We start from the raw sequence: 22,442 nt of genomic DNA, 5'->3' as shown, positions 1-22,442 counted from the left end.
CTGCCGCCTGGTCTGGCCCCTCGCTCTCTGCAGCGAGAGCAGCAGGTGTTTCTGGAGCCCCTGTCCAGAGCAGGTTCATCTGAGGGCCTGCGAGGACGTGACTCGGACTCCTGGCAGGCATCTGCAGGCAGACGCTTCCTGCACCTCCCTCAGGACGGGCGGAGAGAGGAAGTTCGCTCATCACCTTTCCTGGTCGGCAGGGAAACCCCTCGCTGCCCACGTCACCTGGACCCCAGGCACTGCCAGCAAGGGCAGGGGTCATTGTAGAAACTCCCTTACAAACTATACCATGACTTAATGACTCATCTGTAGAGGTCTTAGGGAGCAAATTCTTTGGAAACATTGCGCCTTAGTACACCCCCTCGTGCTTCACTGAGCTTTACTGAACAGTTTTTAGCAGGACGAACCACAGGAAACAGCAGTAAGACCTGTCCCCCCATGGTTAAGTTGTTTTAGTGAAGAAAGAGTTCTCCAAAAATAATATATGTAGTGATACAGGCCTTTGTAGGTGTAACCGCCAAAAAAACAAGTGCTTTTTATTTCCTTCTGGCAGTACAAGGGATGCTTGGCAGAAGACAAAGCATAAACAAGGATTTAAGTGAGTCAGTACAAGCACTTCAATTAGTAAGGCCCAGAAGCAGATTGAACTGGTGCTGCTTAGGAAAAGCTTGTCTGTGGCTGGTGCCCCGCCACCTGCTTTTTCCATCTTCCTTGTAGTTAACCCTGGCCAGGGTCCAGGGCTCTCCACTGTGGTTCCCCGTAGTTCACAGCAGCAGCCTGGAGTCTCTCTCGCTCTGTCAGCATGGGGTTGGGGAGATGCCCCCCTGGGGTGGCCTGTCGGGGTCCCAGCACACACAGACACAGGCTGCACTCTTGGTGTTAAACAAGTTTTAATTACTGTTCGCACCGGTTGGCCATCACGAGAGACACAAGGAAAAAGGGCAGAGATGAACCAAAAACTCTCAAAGATTTCACGGTACAAAAATGGTCAATAAAAGACAAAATATAAATATGTACACTATATACAGCTGAACTATTTACAGACAAGTACAAAAATCATACATCTTTTACAAGCATGAACGTGCCGCCTCAAAGGGGACAATATCCTTTTGTCATCTACTAACTACCAAACGAGCTGGATGAGCTAGATTATTTTCCCTTATTAGTAACCTTTCTAGGTTGCTTTTTGCCATTGTCTTCAGCTCCTAAGGGCATTTTCCCAAGGGCAATGGGGTCCTCAGGTTGTCATTCCATCTGAGCAGATAATTAGTTAATTGAACCACTAATTTTTCACTTAACTGAGCGCTTATCCCCAGGCCTAAAGAGAAATAGCAAACCACTGAAACACAGACCAGAAGACACAAGTGGAGCCTATGTGGACCTGGATTTGAAACCGAAAACAGCAGGCGCTTCTTTACGAATTGTGGGAGTGTGGAACAAGCTTCCAGCCACTGACATAGACGCTACCCTGGCTTCCTTCAAGGAACTGCTGGATAAGATCCTCAGGTTAGCTACTAACTTCCAAACAGGCTGGATGAGCTGAGTGGCTCCTCCTGTTTGTGACCAACCTCATATTCTTAACCCCTCAGGGACTGTGGCTCCTTGAGAAACAGAGCTGAGGAACAATCGCAGAAAACCTCCATCAGACAGGACTAAATCACCTCCCCGTTCTCCACCCCACAGCCTCTCAGGGAAGGGGTCAGTCAAACTGGCCAGTGTGTACTGTCCAGCTGTGGTCAAGAGGTCTGTCCTCCAGCCTGTCTTTCCGACACTACAGAAATGTAACTCATGCCCCGATGCAATGAGCTCTTAAGACCCCCGATCAGTAACGCAATCTGGAAGCTGCACTTTGTTAATGTTGGGGTCCCCACTGCACCCCCCGTCACTTCCTCTTCTCTCAGGCGGGGTCACAGGCCCTGTTCAGTGGGACCATAGCCCAGTTCTGGTTCAGAACCTCCAGGGGTCTGGTGAAAGTGGGTGTACAGAGATACAGAGCAGGGAAGGGGTTATGGAGAGCCCACCTGTGCTCAGCAGGATTGGTGGAGGGCAACTGGTCTGGCACAGTGGAGTCGTGTTTGGCCTAGGCTGTAGTTTGATCTGGTGGATGTCTATTGCAAAACCATATCTAACAAAAGTGGCCGAAATATTTCGTTCTCACGCTTTTGACTTATTTGTAAATTAAAATTCAAACGGATTACACACATGTGAAGTAGAGAGTGCTCTTTAGCTGTGTAAAGGGTATAGGAGGGACACATATAGGAGTTGCACTGCAATGTCAAGACACTTCTGACTCAGGTCTGCGCAGCACTGAACTATGTCCCCACAGGACTTTCTCTAGCTTTGCACATTCTCTCCAGAAGGCAAAACACATTGAACAAGACATTTAACAAGCAGAGTATGAATCAGATTTACTGATAACATTGCTGGATGTACTGTATAGATTTCTCTACCCACGCAACAGCTGCTCAGAAGCTTTTATACGAACACCAGGTGCAGCTCTATCGTTAAAGGACCTGTCAAAACACACACATATACACAATATTGCCTTCATTGACATGAGAAACAAACAAAAAAAAAACAACACAATACTTTATTCTTCCAATAAAGGAAATGCGATTAGTTTAACAGCTGGAATGAGAAGTTCAATGCTGACCCTCACATCACTGCCTCCATCAAAAGGAAGGAACCTTCATAGTGGCAACAGGGCAGAGCAGGTGCACCGATACCCAGACACGCCAAAGAGAGGCCTTCTTCTCTCAGGCTCTCAGGCTCTCAGGCTTATGTCAAGAGTTCCAACTCAGGGGGAAAATGCCACAAGGGTTGAGGTGTGGGAGTCAACAGAGCTGTGCAGCAGTTCGCCCCCTCTTGGGCAATCAAGGCTCACGATCTCCAGCCTCCTCAGCAGCCAAACCCTTCACTCCCTTCCCTCGGGGGCCTAGCAAGGCCTGCAAAGCCTGGGAGCACGGGTGGCCGCAGTGGCAGACGGACAGAAGCCGACAGGCGGGGCGGGCCTCACACTTCCACCTCCTGGCTGTCGGAGAAGTGGAAGCGGTTGAGTTTCTCGCGCTCCCGGTTGGAGATGTCGAGCTTGGCGCTGCTCCTCCTGGGCTTCTTGGTTTCTGGGGTGGGCGGCAGGCTCAGCTCAATCTCCTCACGACAGCGGGGCACTGGGGGAGGGCCGCCCAGGTTCCGGATGAGGGTGACGCACTCCCGCTGGTTATTGATGCCCTCGTCCTGCCCGGCGTGCTGGCGCTCCTTCCTGCGCCTCCGGAGCTGAGCCAGCAGGTAGATGCACAGCGTCGTTCCCACTACCAACATGGCCAGCAGGACGACCATCACCACGTACAGAGTGCTCCCGGAGCCTGGCACGGCAGAGGCGCAGAGAGCACCGTCAGGCACAGGCACACACAACCCCCGGTGCCCACAGCCAGACTCCCACACAGAGACAGAGGTGACACCCACACAGGCCGATACACACAACCAACACCCACAGGCCAATATACACACAATTAACGCACACAGGTGATACACACACACTATTAACACACACAGGCGATACACACACAGCTAACACACGCAGGCCGATGCACACACAATCAACACACACAGGCCGATACGCACAATCAACACACACAGGCGATACACACACAGCTAACACACGCAGGCCGATGCACACACAATCAACACACACAGGCCAATATACACACAATTAACGCACACAGGTGATACACACACACAACTAACACACACAGGCCGATACACACACACTATTAACACACACAGGCGATACACACACAGCTAACACACACAGGCCGATGCACACACAATCAACACACACAGGCCGATACGCACAATCAACACACACAGGCGATACACACACAGCTAACACACGCAGGCCGATGCACACACAATCAACACACACAGGCCGATACGCACAATCAACACACACAGGCGATACACACACAGCTAACATACGCAGGCCGATGCACACACAATCAACACACACAGGCCGATACGCACAATCAACACCCACAGGCCAATATACACACAATTAACGCACACAGGTGATACACACACACAACTAACACACACAGGCCGATACACACACACTATTAACACACACAGGCGATACACACACAACTAACACACACAGGCCGATGCACACACAATCAACACACACAGGCCGATACGCACAATCAACACACACAGGCGATACACACACATAATTAACACACAAGCAGCTAAAACACAGGCTGATACAAACAAGCACAATTAAAACACACAGGCAACTAATACAAAGGCTGATTCACAGGTGCTACAACTAATACACACAAAGGACCTGCACATTCCACAATAATCACAGGAGGGGACAGGGTTACAGTCTGTGAAGAAGTGAGGGGTCTGTAAGTGTGTCTGTGGAACTGTACCTGTGTGCGTTGCTGTGCTCCCAGAAGGCTCTCCCTGGCAGTGAGGCTCATGGCAGGTGTCCTTCAGGCTCAAGCACTCCTTCCCCTCGTAGCCCTGGGGACAGGCACACAGGTAGCCACCCTCCGTGCTCTGACACGGCGCCCCCTGCTGGCATGGGTTGGGATTGCAGAGGTCCAGCACTTCCTACGAGACGATCAGTGACACACAGTGACTTAAGAGCCACTGCCACCCAGACTTCAGAGCACCCCTGGGTGCTCAGTCAAATCAGTGTTTAACTGCATTGTTCAGCAGAGAAGCAGCACTTTTACGATGATTAGAGCTCTGAGGGATCTCAGACAGACTGGGAAAACCATGGAGAAAACTGGGAGTTTCATACAAACCTCACAGTGTTTCCCACTGTAGCCTAGGGGGCAGTGGCACTGCGGAGTCTCCTCTTCCTCAGCACAGTGTCCTCCATTCAGACAGGGGGCACTGTCACAGTGGCTCGCCCTGGTCTGGCAGTAAGACCCTGTGAAGCCCGGAGGGCACTGACACCTGTAGCCTGTCAGAGACTCCTGGGAAGAAAGAAAAAGAGGTTATGACAGACTCACTTCCAACTCTTCTGCTCAACTTGCACAAGGAAACAAACTTCCAGAAACAAGGAAACAGTTCTGGGAAAACAGCCAGTTCCAGGAAAACACTCCGGAGAGACGAAAGGAGCATATCTGTAGTGAAACATGTGAATTTGATTTTAAGCCATAACTTAAGTGTTTTTTTACACTTGTGCAGTCCTGAGCTGGCTTTACCAAATACTGATTTCCCTTGTGTTCCTGTGTACAATACACATATACACTGCCTTACCGTGGCATATATCAAGAATTACCCCAGCAGCAGGTACGTGCACTTCTAGTGGCAATTAAAGCAACAGTTCAGCAGCTTCTTGCAGCCTGATTTGTCTGCTGTCCCTTGATACTGTCTCCGTTCACAGTTAGCCATGTATGCTGTCGCCTTCAGTGGCAGAAAGAAGGCAGATGTAGCAGCAATCACATGAGGTCATGTGCATCACCCTTCTTTTTCCTTGCATGGCACCATGAGGAACTGATACTACTTTGCAGTTAACAGGAATCATGGGGCAAGGCCCTCTGTTACCACTGTAGGCAGGATGGCTCACTCCTACAGCACACGTCATTCACCAATCTGGAAAGGCTAGAGTACAAAAAGCAACACGTGGGTATCTTATCCCTTCTGTTCCCGAGCCTTGCTGGCACAACAGAGGAGAATGGCCTACCTCACACACGGCCCCATTCTGACACTTCCCCTGGCAGGTGTGGTTGGCTGGAAAAGAAGCACAAGAGGTGTCAGTGCAACACAGCTCAACGCACGACGGCTGTGCACCCCAGAGCCATGACATCTGCTGCAGGTGCAAGAGGTGCCATGTGGAATGTGTCCAGCGGCAGTCCACACCGCCAGTCGCAGGCATACCTGGTGGCCACCGGAGGGCGATGACGCCCCCTGTTTCCAGAAGATAATAAAGGCAAAGTATCGGGCACACGCTAAGGTCAGATGGAGCTGACAAGGCACTCACTGTCCTGTTCACAAGTGCACCAATTATCGCCTTCCCCCTGCGGTGCTCACTTCTCGCCTTACATTTTGCCTAGACCAGCCAACACGCTGGCATTAATATAGCAAACCTGGAGGCTCTTTGCAGAACCAAAACAAAGTGTCAGAAAGAAACGATCTAGTGCTGGGACTTAAAAACGGACAGAGCTGCTGACTCTCTGGCAACACAGGGGATTTTGCCCGGCTATCAGAGGGCCCCAGGGTGCTGCCCAAGGTTTTACAGAGGCACTGTGGGAGTGGACACAGGCCTGGTCAGTCACGGGCATTGAAACCTGCTTAAAACTCAATGCAGTCTTTGAGCAGAAGAGTGTAAATTGCAACCGGGTGGCCAGGGAACCTTCAAACCAGCCCTACAACCCTTGTTTTGGGACAGAGGACACAAAGACAACGCGGAAGCCTTGTCTGAAATGTCCACCAGTCAGGACACCTGCTGCTTATCACACCATGTGCCTGGCAGCGTCAGAGCTGCGATAAGAACACAGGGCAGGTCCCAGTCGAGATGAAGCCATTCGACCCGGCTGGGTGGTTCGGTAGTTAGTCTTATTCAGCTGATTCTTTTAAGAAGTCAGGGTTTCGGCTTCAACAACATATCCGAGACACTTGTCTCACACTCCCGCCACCCCTCAAAGTAAAGAAGGACTTTGTTCTAGGTTTTATATTCACTTCCACGCAGTTCCACTGCTCATTCGGAAGAACAGGGGCTGATCAGTGCCTCTGATCTGATGCAACACTGGCCAGGACTGCTGCAGATCTGACACTCTGTGCTCCTGTCCCGATGGCCCTGTCTGTGCCTGGAGGGGCGACTCCCCTCTACTCACTGATGTCGCAGTCCTGCCCGGTCCAGCCTGGCTGACAGTCGCAGAAGTATCCTCCGATCAGATTGTGGCACGCCACAGCATGGACACACACCCCTCTGTCACACTCGTTAGTGTCTGGGACAGATGGAGAGAAAAAAAAACATGAAAAAAAATCAATGTTTTGTTTACTGTTTTCATCTCTGCAGAAGCCCTTCCAGAATCACGGCAATCTCCTTAATTAAACCTAATCTCAAAGGCACAAATGTCACATCGATGGGTATTGACTGCGGTAAAGGATATATTAAGAACAGGTACAGGATTGGATTTCCATCATGACAGTGCTCTTGGAGGGCAGCCAAGCCTGTGATTGATTCAATTGCGATGTCACGTGTGTCCATCACGGTGAAGAATTGATCTCTTATTCCCTCTCTCTCCTGCGTGTGTATCGAAGAAGAAGCACTCTTAGGCTCCTCTCTGATGAGAGGGCGATATATCACGCCCGCCTAGCTCTTGCCCTGCCTGTGACCGGAGAGAGAAACATGAGGCTGAAACCCTGAAGCCATGAATACTAAGGGCCAGTGCTCACGGTTACCAAAAAGGCATTTTAATCCGAAGAGTGTCACCCTGTTTACAACTTTGTGAGCTGCAAAATGCAAGTCTGCATATCTTCATTTATTTTCAATCTGCAGCGATCGGCAAGACCAGTGACAAGCCCCTTCTAAACTAAATCACAAGCAACCATAACCAGGACTTCTTCGTACTGCCGGTTTCGACTCCAAGACTAACACTACTGCTTTGAGTAACTGAGTAAATGAGAACTACAGGGACACCCGAAGCAAAACCCAGGGCATAGCACGGAGTAGACTGGAGCACCTGAATTGGCTTTGTGGGGTGTACGGAACGGGACGCTGATTCTTGTGCAAAAAAATCGGATATGAATGCCAAGGAACTGAGAGAAAATTGAACAATTCAATTTCTATCAGTCTTGAGCCCGGGCTGGAATCCTGCTCTCTGGGCTCAGGCTGGGGCCAGGCTGGGGTCAGGCTGGGGTCAGGCTGTGGCCTCAGAGGCAGGGGGGCAGCACCTGCTGGTCAGAACCACTGCCCTTGCTCTGACGCCTGTCGGCACGCAGCTTACCCAGCTGGCACGTTCTGCCGGTCCACTGCGGTGGGCAAAGGCACTCGAACCCGTGCTGGAGCTGCCGGCACGTCCCCCCCTGGCTGCACAGATTGGGCTGGCACTCGTTCACGCCTGCGAAGGGGCGGAGAGACAGGCTTTAGGCGGTCACTCATTTCCAAGTTCGCCGGCCCCAGCCTCGTGGTCCGGAGGGGGGGATATCCGGTCTCGGCACCAGCTCGCTCACACCCCTCCCTCCTGCTCTCGCAGCGTGCCGAGAACGGGCTGGGCGCAGACGGCACAGATCAGCCAGTTCCAGCGGGCTCTCTGTCTGTCTGGGCCAGTTCTCATTCCTGTCGAGGCGTGGCTGGCGGCGACCCACCCCCGCCAGGGCCCACTCCTGTGAGGCGGTGAGAAGGCGGGGGGGGCGGGGGGGGGGGATCGGGGTGGCAGAGCCAAAATGGGTTCTGTTCCTACCTGCCTGGATCCACGCCCCCAGCTTCATCCAGCTCAGCGCATGTTAAACCACCCCCTTCACTGAAACATCACCCTTTCATACGCAGCAATAATGACACCTCTCTTGACAGCACTAGCTGCACGGGCTGGCCTGCTACAACATGTGGGCACAGTCCCAGGCATCTGCTTTCTTAGGCCAAACCAAGACACTGGACTTTATGAGACTGTATTCTTCACTCTGGGCAGGCTGACTGCACACAGAAAAGCCTGCATTATCCACACCGCCCTCGTGACAGTGTACACTGGAATATGTACTGTAGGAGTGTCCGGTGTCATGGTGCACTCTGAAGCTAGAGGGAGCCACAGACAGGCGCCTGGTCAAGCCACTGTGAACTCATGCAGTGTAAAAGACACACTACTGCAGAAAAGCCTTGAAACTACATGGAACAGGTGGCAGGTTATTTGGGAGTTTGGGAGCTGCTGTCGCTGAAATCAATTTCTTTCAAGGAAAAGCCTGCATGGGACACGAGGATCAATAAGTTACTGACTACCAAAGCTAGAAGAGCCAAATGGCCACAACTAGAACCATAGCAGCGAGCAGAGAGCCCTGAGCAATGCACAGCACAGGACAGGTGGGAGGGGGTGGGGCCAAGGGGCAGGACAGGTGGGAAAGGGGCATGGCCCAGGGGCAGTACAGGTTGGGTAAAGGGGCGTGGCCAATGGACAGGACACGTGGGTAAGAGGGCATGGCCCAGGGAAAGGACAGTTGGGAGGGGTGTGACCAAGGGACAGTACAGGTGGGAGGAGGCGTGGCCAATGGACAGGACAGGCAGAAAGAGGGCGTGACCAATGGGCAGGGCAGGTGGGGAAGAGGGCGTGGCCAAGGGAATGGGACAGGTGCGAGGGGGGTGTGAAGCAACAGGATGCAGATCTAACCTCTTTCACAGATCAAGGAGCTCGGGGTCGAGCAGCAGCCCCGGATACTATTTAAAGGGTTCGTAATCCGGTTAAGGTATTACCTGTCTGGTCCATTCAAGGCACTTGCCAGATACGTACATTTCATCTGAGCCATTCGAGGCTCACAAGCCAATTACTTAACCGGCTTAGTCCCAGAGTCAACATGTGGTGTCTTGTGAGAATAAAGGTGTTCTAGGTGAGGTCACGTCAGAGAGGGAGTGCTGTAGGCTTTCACCACAATCTGACTGCACATGACTGCACTTTACTAGGCTTTTACCATGATACGACTGCAAATTACTGCATCTTACTGTGCTTTTACTATGATCTGACTGCACTTTACAGCATCTTATTGTGCTTTTACAATGATCTGAATGCACGTTACTCCATCGTACTGTGCTTTTACCCTGATGGTTTGACAAGAAGAGTCACTTTCAAGTAGACATAGCTGCGACAGTTCCAGGAGCTGTTCACTGGTCACTGGTCAGGCTGGGTTACCTGTGGTACAGCTGGGTCCAGTCCAGCCCTCGGGACACACACAGTAGAAGCCCTCAGCCTCCTCTACGCAGGTCCCTCCATTGGCACAGGGGTTGGACAGACACGCGTGCTCCACTGCAAACACACACATGACCAGTCACACTTTCCTGTACTCCTACTGGTGCTTCTTAAGTTCTAGCTAAATGAGGGGGTGACAAGTTAAAGGTATGCAATGCACTCTTGATTTGGGATAATGTGTGCAATACTGGTCATAGTGTTATGAAAAGGACATTGCCACCCGAGGAGGAGTCGCCAGCATTTTCCTGGGTTTAAAAGAAATGCCATCAGACACAAGTGGAAGTGATGAGGAAGGACTGTGAATAGGATGCATTGGTGTTTTTCAAGAAAAATGTCACTGAGATCCTCAGAGCACTTAGCTATGTACCAGGTATGTGGTGTGTGCAGTGTGTATTCACCAGGTGTGCGGTGTGTGCAGTGTGTATTCACCAGGCGTGCAGTGTGTGCAGTGTGTATTCACCAGTGTGCACTGTGTGCAGTACCTATATACCAGGTGTGCAGTTTGTGCAGTGTGTATTCACCAGGTGTGCGGTGTGTGCAGTGTGTATTCACCAGGTGTGCACTGTGTGCAGTGTGTGCAGTGTGTATTCACCAGGTGTGCACTGTGTGCAGTATGAATTCACCAGGTGTGCTGTGTGTTCACCATCTATTGTGGTGTCACACAGGGTGTGTTCGGTATGGGGCGCAACTCGCAGAAGAGAGTGACGCGTTGCTCCAGCAAGCACAGCTGAGGCCGTGAGTGGGCGTGAGCTGGGGGAGTGGCGTAAGAGCACCCCGAAGCCCTCCCCGGGAGAGGGCTAGCAGGATTCAGTCCTGAGCTGGCCGCAGGGCAGACTAGCTCTCCCGTCTGCGGAGGGTCAGCAGTGAGTGACCGGGCTGAAGAAGAGTGCAGCAGGTGTGAGACACTGCTGGTGTCAGTGAGAGCTAAGAGCTCGTCTGCTGTGAGAGAGAGAAGGCAGACACAACCCTGGTGAGGGAGCAGGGTGGCACCTCCTCTCATCTACTGTCCTGCGCTTATTAACAACCCTCTGGGTAAAAAGGGCTCAATCAACCCACCAATCTGAATTCACTGTCAGACACACAACAGACAATCCGAACTGTTTGTGAACGCCGGCTGCTGCTCACCGATCTCGCAGTTCTTGCCCCGGAAGCCGTCCCGGCAGATGCACTGGTACTCGTTGGGCTCTGTGTTGGCACAGGTGCCCCCGTTCTGGCAGGGCTGGTGGGTGCCACAGTAGTTGAGGTCTGAGGAGCAGAAGAGCAGGAGTTAGCAGGCTGGGCTGACGGTGCCGCTCTGCCCAGTGAAACTGCGCACCCCCAGCTCTGTCGCCGCTGGAGAAACGCAGGGGGGAGGAAGAGAGGAAGCCCGACTGAAGCGGGGTGGCCCCTACTCTCCCCTACTGCCCCGCAGATCTAGACAAACAACAAATCCACCTCCTGTGTGAGCTCCTAAGGTCCTTGGGCCAGCGCCTCTCGAGAAGCCGCACTCTAAGACAACGCGCATGTGTGTGGGCAGCCCCCCGAGGTGGCAGGGCCAGCTGACCGGCCGGGGTGCAGGGTGCTGTGGGGTCCCCCGTCCCTCACCTTTGTCGCACAGCAGGCCGCCCCAGTTGGTGTCGCACACACACATCCACGGCTCGGTGCAGCTGCCGTGGACACAGCCCGGGAACGTCACGCACCGGTCGCACAGCGGGCCCTCCCAGCCGTAGTGACACCTGGGCTCGGGGAGGGAGAGGGAGAGAGAGGGAGAGCGGGAGTGAGCCAGCGTCGTCATTCCGGTTCACACCCCGCCGGCCTGCACCAGCGCACGCACACACGCCAGAGCGCACTCCAGCGCGCTCACCCTTCGTGAGCCGCCTCCCACTCAACACGGAAACACCCACACGGCCGGCACGTTTCAGCCCCCTCCCCGGGCCCGTGGAGGGGGTACAGGGGACTCGCGCCTCTGCGCTGGGGGTCATTGAAATTGCGAGGGAAATGTCGCCTGAGGAAAGTGTGTGCAGGACTCTGCGAGCAGGCCAGAGGAAATGGGCTAATACCCCCATTTCCCTGTAGAGGCTAGTGGGGGGGGGGGGTTCTCTGCTCTTTATTAAATAAAATCACAGCTGTTCCCAGAACCCTGTTAGAAATTTAATACAACAAAAAGGCTTTTAGCGTAAGCCCCAGTTAGACTGTTTTGGTGGAGGTTTGTCTGCTGGAAAGGGGCTTGTGCTCATAGCCAGCTTTTATTTAGACCAGTCCACTCCAGCTTTCCCAAGAGGGATGTTTTGTGACACTGTGCAATAGTTATGAGTTAACTTACAGGCCTTCACTCTGTGTCCCCTGCACTAAGGAAATGGCCAGATGACCTGTTCTTTGAAGAACTACAGAGAGCTGATGGCCTGTTTATCTTGGGAGGCCAATACCAGCTGGCTAGACACTGGATCCCATTCATCAAACACAGGCCAGCAGACCTCACAGCTATTTTAACTCTCAAAGCAGGAAACTGTCACAGATGTCCTGCAGCACGCCGCTTAAAGAGTCCCTGCAGGTCAGGGGTCAGTTACCTTGGTCCTGCAGGTTTTACAAGGACAGTTAAAGAGTCAGTGATCACATACATGTTAATGTGTGCTAATTAAATTGTAATTGGCCGAATGAAGTCATTTTAAAGCTCAGGTGGAATGAACCTCCAGAGTTCTAGACGCCTGTAAGTGGGCATGCAGGGTGCAGAGTGATGCTCTCACTGGGTGTGGGTATCTCCTGCTGCAGAGGAACTGGCAGTAGGGCCCTGTTTGCCCTCTGGAGAGCCATGGCAGCACGGAGCCCAAGTCTTTGGGAGGGGAGCAACTATTCCCCCGGTTCTCCCTCTCTTTCTCTTCTCCCACACGCCAGCCCTCTCTCGCTCCCTCTCTTTCCCTCACTGTGTCCCTCACTGTGTCCCTCCCTCTCTCCCAATCCCTCACTCCGTCCCTCCCTCTCTCCCAATCCCTCGCTCCGTCCCTCCCTCTCTCCCAATCCCTCGCTCTCCTCTGGCTACGTGGCCCTGGGCCAACCCCACTCCGTCTCCCAGCCGCAGAGAGACCCTTGACAAGGGGGAGGGCACAGGAAGCCACCAGCAGCAGAGAGGCCTCTGGCGGGAGCTGTGGAATCCCCCTTCCACAAAAACATTCCCGAGTCATTCCGAGGGTAATTATCCCGATGATTTATTTCTCCAGCGTGCCTTCTCGTCGCCCCGCGGCTCCCCCCGGCCTGACCGTTGCAGGGAGTGAATGGAGACACGGGCTGCTCAGGAAGAGTGTCTGGGCGCGGGGGCGGGGGGGTCGGGCTGCGCCGCTGCCTGGTGGCCCAGCCTGCTCTCCTTCGCCCCTTCTCCTTCGCTACTCCTGTGTCTCCAAACCATCAAACCCCAGCGCAGCAGAAGGCAGGGGTCCCTGAACTCCTCGCCCTGACCTCCTCTCCACCTCGTTTCATGACCCCCCCACCTTCCCCGCTGCACAGCTCTGCTCTGCCTCGAACCCGCGCTGCTCTCCTGGGGGCAGTAGTGGCTGCTGCTCATTGATTCTAATGCCATTACTTTGTATGTTGCAATCAATCAATCAATCAATCAATCAGGCTGATAAAGCACTCACTTGCACTCCCCAGGGGTGCTGCAGTACCCGTGAGCCAGGTGACAGCCTTGCCTGCAGACAGCTGGAACAGAAAGAGAGAAACCGCAGAATTAGACTGTCTCTGACGACAACAAGCAAAACACTGAAAATTACGATCTGGGTTATATTTCCAAACAATGCAACACTAGACTTTGGAAGAAGTAATAATTGCCCCCCTAATACCTAGTAAATAACTTTGTTGCTGGTCTGTGCAGTAAGGAGGCTGCAGTGTTAAGGTCTGTGCTGTCGTGGTCAGTGCAGTGAGGGGGCTGAAGTGTTAAGGTCTGTGCTGTCGTGGTCAGTGCAGTGAGGGGGCTGAAGTGTTAAGGTCTGTGCTGTCGTGGTCAGTGTAGTGAGGGGGCTGTGGTGTTAAGGTCTGTGCTGTAGTGGTCAGTGCAGTGATGGGTGACACAGTGATGCTGGTGCAGGTTTGGTTTGTCCCCTTCTGAAGAGCCTTTCATATTCTCCTTCACTTACTGTTCACCTGCTGTACAGCACACCCCTGCCACTCCCTGTCCAGCCTGTGACCACCAGCCACGCCCACACCCCTGCCCACGCCCTGCCACTCCCTGTCCAACCTGTGACCACCAGCCTCGCCCACACCCCCGCCCACGCCCCCCCACTCCCAGTCTGGCCTGTGACCACTGGCCACGCCCACACCCTGCTCACTCCCTCCCACTCCCAGTCTGGCCCGTGACCACTGGCCACGCCCACACCCCCACCCACGCCCTCCCACTCCCTGCCCCGCCTGTAACTGCCGGCCACACCCACACCCCCGCCCCCGCCCTCCCACTCCCTGTCCAGCCTGTGACCGCCAGCCACGCCCCACACCCCCGCCCACACCCCCGCCCACGCCCTCCCACTCCCTGTCCAGCCTGTGACCACTAGCCACGCCCACACCCCTGCCCACTCCCTCCCACTCCCTGTCTGGCCTGTGACCACCAGCCTCGCCCACACCCCCGCCCAAGCCCCCCCACTCCCAGTCTGGCCTGTGACCACTGGCCACGCCCACACCCTGCTCACTCCCTCCCACTCCCAGTCTGGCCTGTGACCACTGGCCACGCCCACACCCTGCTCACTCCCTCCCACTCCCAGTCTGGCCTGTGACCACTGGCCACGCCCACACCCCCGCCCACGACCTCACACTCCCTGCCCCGCCTGTAACTGCCGGCCACGCCCACACCCTGCTCACCTTGCCGGCACTCAGGACCCATCCAGCCCTCCATGCACACCTTGCTGCCGGTGGCGTCGCAGGTGAAGTGCCCGAAGAAGTCGTCCCTGGCGCGGCAGAACTTGTTGCAGAAGGGGCCGTAGTAGTTGGCATCGCAGAGGAAGCGTAGCTTGTACTCCAGGCTGACTCGGCCATGGTGCCAGAAACTCTGCCACTGCTCGCTGGGGTTCAGCATGGAGGACAGCAGGACCCGGTCAATCAGCTCCTCGTGCCCTGAGCACGCAGGGGCAGAGAGAGCATGGGGGCGGAGGGGGGAGAGAGAGTGGTAGAGGGAGAGGGAGAGAGAAGAATGGAGGGAAGAAGAGGGAGAGGAACAGAGAGAAAGGTGGAAAAGGGAGAGAGAGAGGGATGAGGGAGGGGAGAGAGAGAGGAACAGAGGGGGGAGACAGAGATGGAGGGGGAGGGAAAGAGGGATGGAGGGAGGGGGGGAGAGGGATGGGGGGGGGAGGGAGAGGGTGATTAGAGACGCTGTTAAACCCATATCTTTTGAACAACCTTTGTTATTGTGTTTTTCCAGTTCCACTGCTTCACGCGCCAAACAATTGGCTGCAGGAAGTTCAACAGGGAGCTGGAACTGCCACAGGAAAACGGCTCTCAGATCACACCGAGGCCGGAGGCCCTGACACTGCAGGCGAGCCCGGCGCCCTCCCTGCGCTGCGCTGGACGGAGCAGGAGAGCGGGAGCGAGCCAGAGATAAGGGGATTTGTGCTCTCGGATGGAAAAAGTAAAAGGAGACGGGTTTGTGTGTCTGTGTGAGAGAGCGATGTCAGGGTTTTAATCCTGCCCTCCCTTCTCCTTCCCTTGTCCTCACTCTAGGCCAGCCAGGCTCCATTCACAACCTCTGATGTCACCCGCAAGATGGCTAAAACTCCCCTCTAATCCCCAGGGATTAGCATTTTTGCCTACGCAGGGCCAGCACAGGCGAATCAGCCACCAGCCTCTCAGTGGGGCAGCCTGGCACCACGCTACCTGCCCTCTGACCTCTGACCTCTGGGCCCCCTGTGGGGGGCGTGGCTACAGGAAGGAGAGGAAGTGACCACACCTCAGGAAAACCAGCCCTGCGGATGCTGCTGCTCAGACAGAATCATAGCTGCGCTAATTGCAAACTGTGGCTTTGGTGCTTGATGCCAGGGCTGAGCTGGGAGAAAACAAGCAACCTCTGGCACAGGCTGTCATTTCTGTCTGCCAGGAGGATTGAGGTGCTAATCTGTTACAGTCCCAGCACTGGAAGATTCTTCATTTTCTAAGGTTTTAGGATCACTTCTCCTGCTCTGCTGTGCAACAAATCTGCAACATCACACTTTCCTCAAAGTGGCCATGGGCAAGCACAAACATTCATACAAACTCACTGAAACACACACTCTCTCAGGCACGGCGAGCTCAGCGTGATGGCATCATTCGGTGGCCGTACTGCAGATCCAGATGCCCTGTTGCCCATGGCAGAGCAGGGCAGGAGTCTATCACTGTGGCAGGTCGCGGTGACATCAGACAAAGTGCAGTTAAACTTTGAAGCACTTTGAGAAGCACAAGTGAAGTTTGTTCAATTACAGTGAAAAAAAAAGGACTGGACAGCTTTTGCCACGCAGGCCCAGGTGAAATGTTAGCATCCTCTAGGATCTCTGATGGCAGACCTGGATTCTGGGATTGCATTCTGTCTGCATTCTTCTATTTCAATATACTGTAGCACCTTTTCTCCACACTGCAGTCGGCACAAATATGTGAAAAGAGAAACGATTTTCATCCTGGTCCAGGAGCAGCGGCCTGGGGCTGGATGGGGTGTGACAGATCAGGTGTGGGCACAGAGAGTCTGCACCCGTGAAAACGATCCTCCAGTCCCGCGTTGAGCCGAAGCTAGCGGCTTTTGGAACTTGCCGCTCAGCGAGATCGATGACGCACCAGCGACTGACAGGACCTGGGCTTAAATTCCTCGCAGGTGTTGGGGAGGAACTGGTGCTTTAAATAACGAACTGGGCTGAAGCTGGCGAGCGAGAGTATGACCAGGGGAGTATGCTCTGCACTGCCACAGCATTTCAGAAGCATCGATAATCCCTCTGTCTGTGAGCTCGGGGAACGTCAGCCCACCCTGCCTCTGACAGAGACGTCAGGCCGGGCTGGGCCATCTCCAGGGCTCAGACTCCACTGATTACTTTGACTATGTAAAGAGCAAAAGCCAGGGTTATATAACAGAACAGACGAGCAACACTTAACCTCTTCAAGGCTGCTTCTGTGCAGATACATACAGGTCCTCTTACTGAGACAGAAACAGCTGGAAAACTCAGAGCAGACAGAGCTGAGCTACAGCGTCGTAAAACAAGATGGCCAAACCAATTTCCAGCTGATCAGTGAGGACAGCTGCATGTCCACCCAAGAGCAAAATGGCTATCTGTGATCTGAAAAGTGCGCCCACAGCTCGCATTCAAGAGACTCTCCAGTTATAACAGCCAGCAGATGTGCTGAAGACAGTTTTAAGGCAACTGAGAGAAGCTGTTTTACCACAAAGCCCCTAACAAGGGAAAACTTGACCAAATAAATCAAATTCCGGAATGAAGGAGATGGAGACCCAGAATCCTCAGATGTTCTCAGCGGTTGGCAGCAACAGCACGATCGTCCCAGGGCAGACAGGCCGGCTGGTCTCCTTTAAGAGCTGCAGACCCCAGCCAGGCCTGTGGTCACGCCAGGGGCCGCCATCAGCCAGAGAGCGAGTGTGAGAGCAGGGGAGGGGGGAGGCAGTGAGAGTCTGCGGTAACTTCCCACTCTCTCATTATCTCCGGGCTCATCTCTGGACGGGACGGCAGCCCTTCCTCTTGGCAGGCGAGGGGGAGGGGGCGCAGAGAGAGAGAGAGAGAGACTGGGAAACTGCAAAAACAAATTTTTCCCCTGATGTTTACGTTCTCACCAGCCAGCTTGCTGGGCCTCACTGTGTCCTGTGACTTCACCTGAGCCGTCCTGTTTCTCACCCTCACCTGCCTTGCCCCCTCCCCAGTGCCTGACCACTTGCCCTCCTCTGCCCCATGTCCCTGTCTGAGCCCCGGCTCTCTCTGCCCATCCACTCGGCCACATCATGTCAGCAGGGAAGTGCGCATTCCTGCTCTGACGTGAGCGAGCTGTGGTCAGCCTCGGTGCGTGTGTGCACGAGCTGGTGTGTCAGTGGGAAAGTGTGCTTTATCTGCGCCCTCTGTATTGTGCTGGTAGAGACAGGGTCAGGCCTCTACCCAGACAGCCTCTGTTTCCCACACACCGCAGATTAGAGGAACAATACTGAGAGAGACACCCCTGTCTGCCCAGCACCCACATGTCCGGGAGGTCAGAGTAACTTCCAGAGGCCCAGGTCAACCCCGGGCCAGCGCAGGCAGATAGTCTGTCAGTGAACCGGGTCAATACCGGGCCAGCGCAGGCAGATACTCTGTCAGTGAACTGGATCAACACCGGGCCAGCGCAGGCAGATAGTCTGTCAGTGAACCGGGTCAATACCGGGCCAGCGCAGGCAGATACTCTGTCAGTGAACTGGATCAACACCGGGCCAGCGCAGGCAGATAGTCTGTCAGTGAACCAGATCGGCACCGGGCCAGTGTAGGCAGGCAGTCTGTCAGTGAACCGGGTCGACACTGGGTCGGCGCAGGCAGACAGTCTGTCAGCGAACCGGGTCGACACTAGGCCGGCGCAGGCAGACAGTCTGTCAGTGTACTGGGTCAACACTGGGCCAGCGCAGGCAGACAGTTTCTCAGTGAACTGGGTCGAAACTGGGCCAGCGCAGGCAGACAGTCGGTCAGCTGCAGCGGTCTACACGATGACAGTTTTGGAAAGCTCCAGTGCCTGTTGTTGATGTTTGCTACAGTCATGCCTAGAAAAGTCCCCACAAGTTGGGGATGGTTCACTGTCGCTCACTGAGCCTCTTGGGGCATCTTCTTGCCAGCATGTCGTTCTTGAGGTGGAATAATGAGTCAGAATCCACATTTCCATAAACAGCATTGGGCCACAACGTTCTCCAAAAGCTCAGTTCTAATTAAGACTTCAGTTTCTTACTGGGACAGCAAAAGTTAAGCAAAAATAAATGAAAACACTCTCAAGTGGCCTTGTAATCCCAAGTTAAACCCAGTATTTAATGATAGTTTCCTTCCTACTTAAGGGCAGGAAGGAATGAGCACTTGATGGACTCCAGGGGGAGACAAGGAGGGCTGGCCTTGCAGGTTGTGATCAGTGGTTGGGTGGATGTTGTGTTCTGTCGTAAGCTGTGAGTGTTGTCAGCATGGCTTGGAAGGGAAAATTGAGGTGACTGAGAGTTCAAACAAAACACAGGATGAAACCCCAGAATGAAAAAAAAAAGAAAATTAAAATGAAAAAACAACAAACGTGGGCAATGTCAGGACCAGCCGATCATTGCTTTGGGTGATGTAATGAGCAGCCAGTCATCAAGGTCAGAGACTAATGACTTCTTCCTTCCCAAACACCAATCACATCACAGGAAGCTGCCCCACCTACCTGCCCCTACAGTGTCATTGTCATGGTCCAGCACCTCCAGCACCAAGGAGAAGGATTTCTGCAAGAGAGAAAGACAGGAGGACACACATGTCAGCACTGTGGTTCTGCAGTGATTCTGGGTCTGTTCAGATTTGAACAAGCACTTCGCTGCACTTATTAGCTGCTTGCCAGTCTAATCCTTCCCCAGAGGCCAGTTGCCACCTTCAATTAAATTTCCTTGTAGCTTCTCTCTTCTGTGCTGATAGAGTTTAAGGGAATTACACAGAGTAGTGGAAACTGTTTGCTCAAACCTTAGTGATTAGTAATTTTGGACTCTCTCTTGCTTTAAGAATTTGCTAACTCATTTGGAACATGTTAGTTACACAATGGGGAGTTTCACTGAGTGTGGAATATTAAAGTGCCAGGTTGATTTTTCAGGTTAATAGTCAGCCAGATCTCTCTCCCTCAGACAGACCCGCTGAGCCAGCTTGGCTAGAGATGGGCACAGAGAAAGAGAGATGCAGCCTTGACAGTGAAATCATACAGCACAAAACCAAGCAGACACCAACACCTCCTAAAGTGTCAGTCTGGCCTTGTGTGCCGCACAAATCAGTGCCTGACTTGGACCCCGGAGAAGCAGAATGCAGTTTGCACCACTGTATGTTTGGCACCTCAGTACCTGTCTGAACTATTATCGCCCTACTCCCCACCTCGCAACCTTCACTCTTCTAACTCTGGTCTCCTAACTGTCCCCCCCAGCCCATGTACATTGTATGGGTGACAGGCCCTTCTCCCGTTGTGCCCCCAAGCTCTGGAACTCTCTCCCCAACGATATCAGAGAGTCACCTTCTCTAAACTCCTTCTTCTTTAGAAGAGCCTTTACTTCACTGGTTCCATTCTTCACCCCTCTGCTCTTCTTAGTACCACCATCCACGGTCTCCTCTATATATTGTAATTGTGTTTTATCTTGTGCATTCTTTTTATTTATTGTTGTTGTCATCCTGTAAAGCGCTTTGAGAAGCCGCCTTTAAAGGTGCTATATATAAAAATGTGTATTATTATTATTGTTGTTATTATTGAGGAGGAAACCCTTTTGCATGTTTTTGCTGGGTGTGCATATTTGTGTGGCAGAGTTCTTCAGCAGTCAGGCAATCTCACCTAAAGAGCCACAGTGTGGCCTCCAAAATCTCCAAGCATGCAGAACACAGATGGCTCCTCCATCTCTCTTTCTACAACATGGGACTCACTGGGAGCCCAGCAGCAGTCCAGCTGCTCCATGACAACCTGGAGCCCAGTCTCCGCTCCCCACAGCACTCTCCTCTCTACCAGGAGAGCCCAGCCCCGGCTCTGGAATTGCCTCATTGGGATTCCTGGTGCTGCCTCTCCCTGGTGCTTCGCTTGGGCTGATCCTCACATCATGCGCGGTTAGGTTGCGGCGTCACGGCTGAGCTGACCCGCAGCTCGAGTGCAGAGGCCGGTGCCTCTCGTTTCCCTGGCAGCCACTTGCGATCCAAGAGGCAATCAGCCTCACTCTTCTGTGACCCTGCTGCTTCAGCACGAGGGGGTCTTCATTACGGCCCATGTCATTAGCATACCCCTGCCTTTTGGGAAAGGGAGGAGGGAGCACTTTTTATGATCAGCTGGCCATTTTTCAATAGACCTCCCTCCTCTCATTACAAGTAGAGGTTGCTTGAAGCTTGCTTGGTTTGTGATCCAGCTGCGTCTTGAAGGAAGCCAGGATATCGGCTTCAACAATATGACTGGCTTGCTTGTTCCACACTCCTGCAGCCCTTTGGGTAAAGAACTGCCAGTGTCTCATGGAAGTTTTTCAAACATGTTCCTCTGAACAGGAAAGAGTGATGGGGGTCCAATGGAACAAGCAGGTTTGCTCTTATGCAGGCAGAGTGTGCAGGTAATACCGTGACTTGTCAACAGGCTGTGAACACAATCCCTGTCACTAAAAAGTGCATTTCCTTCCCTTGGCACGGCCCTCTGTTTAAACCTATGTGCCTTTGCAAATGCAGAAGACAGGGCTCCTATCACCTCCCGGACGTTCTGTGTGCAGATCGACCCCCTGATGGGAATCCACTCACTAAGCACAGCCACATCCCAGAGAGAAACTGGTGGGGTGCCTTCTGTCAGAACCGCAGGGTGTCCCCTGACGGGTGGGAGATCAGACAAGGATACCAGGCCACACTCCCCAGTGGTGGAACAGTCACCCACTCCTGCAGAGGGAGCCTGCTTTCGTCTCCAGCCGACTTCACAGCTGATCAATGTGCTCTGAGGCAGACAGAGCGAACGCATTGTCAAAATAAGGATGTATGTGTGGTCTAAACTAATGGACCTCAGAGCACTTTGCAATATTCATTTCCTTCCCTTTTCCCTATTCTTCCCTATCAATTCTGAGTAGCCTTTTTCGAAACCCTCCTTTAGCCAAAATGTTGTGTGGCACAGACATTCCATTTCCTCAGACCTGCTGGGTTCAACAGGATTTTACATTTTGCTCTGCACCTCAGCCAGGTGGTCAGGAAGAACACACGGGACAGCAATGCAGAGCCGCACCATATCACGCAGGTAAAGCAGTAGGTGCAAGAGGGAGCCCTACTTGTCCCTCCCTGAAGAGCTCTCTCTCTCTCCACGGTGCTAACTGCAGCAGCAACAAACCCTGAGTCCCCAACCCCAGCCGCACAACACCGCCTAGGTAGCCAAGGAGAGTGGAGAGCAACAGGAAGACACTCCTTTCTGGGGAGCGAGGAGCGAGCAGATGCCTGCCCCTGAGCTGCCCCCCTGCTAAACTCTCTGCGGAGTCAGGCCGGTGCCCTCCCCCCCGTGGAAGAGAGGATAAAATGATCGTGCACACACAGTGGGATGACATCAGCGCTGGCTGCTTACCAAGAGCAGCCCGTTCCCATGGCACCTACTCAGGGCTTAGGAAAGAGTAAACGCTCCCAGCACTAGCAGAAGAAGCAAGCAGCCAGATGGAGATACCTGCGGAGACCTGGCACTGGGGGGTGCGCAGGGAGCACACGCACGTGACCCTCTGCCGCACTGGACACTGGGATGCTGGGTTATACTTCAAGCCCTGCAGTACTCTGGAAGGGCAGCAGGCTGAGTAGCCCTGGATCAGGGAGTGACCGAGACCAAACAGAGTCCCTGACCAGCAGGACAGTTTAAAGGACAAGGCTCAAGGAGTTTCGGTAATGAGCTCAGAGTGACCACAAG

The 22,442-nt window shown here is 53.6% G+C and overlaps 1 protein-coding gene across 10 annotated transcripts in view; it reads right to left on the bottom strand.

Annotated features, from left to right (window-relative positions):
* Positions 1–873: 873 nt before the first annotated feature.
* LOC102696625 (protein jagged-1b) overlaps positions 874–22,442 on the bottom strand; it is a 47,713-nt gene continuing 26,144 nt past the window's right edge. For 9 of the 10 annotated variants that reach the window (XM_069187805.1, XM_069187806.1, XM_069187803.1 and 6 more), the window contains 12 exons: positions 19,242–19,299; positions 14,724–14,975; positions 13,514–13,574; positions 11,490–11,620; positions 11,031–11,150; positions 9,849–9,962; positions 7,962–8,075; positions 6,846–6,959; positions 5,696–5,742; positions 4,809–4,982; positions 4,428–4,611; positions 874–3,362 (listed from right to left, as the gene is read on the bottom strand). In XM_069187805.1, coding sequence (XP_069043906.1) covers positions 3,013–3,362; positions 4,428–4,611; positions 4,809–4,982; positions 5,696–5,742; positions 6,846–6,959; positions 7,962–8,075; positions 9,849–9,962; positions 11,031–11,150; positions 11,490–11,620; positions 13,514–13,574; positions 14,724–14,975; positions 19,242–19,299 — 1,719 coding nt within the window. In that variant the 3' untranslated portion in view covers positions 874–3,012. The remainder of the gene's footprint in view (positions 3,363–4,427; positions 4,612–4,808; positions 4,983–5,695; positions 5,743–6,845; positions 6,960–7,961; positions 8,076–9,848; positions 9,963–11,030; positions 11,151–11,489; positions 11,621–13,513; positions 13,575–14,723; positions 14,976–19,241; positions 19,300–22,442) is intronic. The other variant, XM_069187807.1, reaches the window with a different exon arrangement.

Source organism: Lepisosteus oculatus, chromosome 3, assembly GCF_040954835.1.
Source record: "Lepisosteus oculatus isolate fLepOcu1 chromosome 3, fLepOcu1.hap2, whole genome shotgun sequence".
In the NCBI taxonomy this organism is placed as follows: Eukaryota; Metazoa; Chordata; class Actinopteri; order Semionotiformes; family Lepisosteidae; genus Lepisosteus; species Lepisosteus oculatus.
Note: the sequence above shows the minus strand (reverse complement) of the source record. Positions and strands in the feature narration are given on the sequence as shown.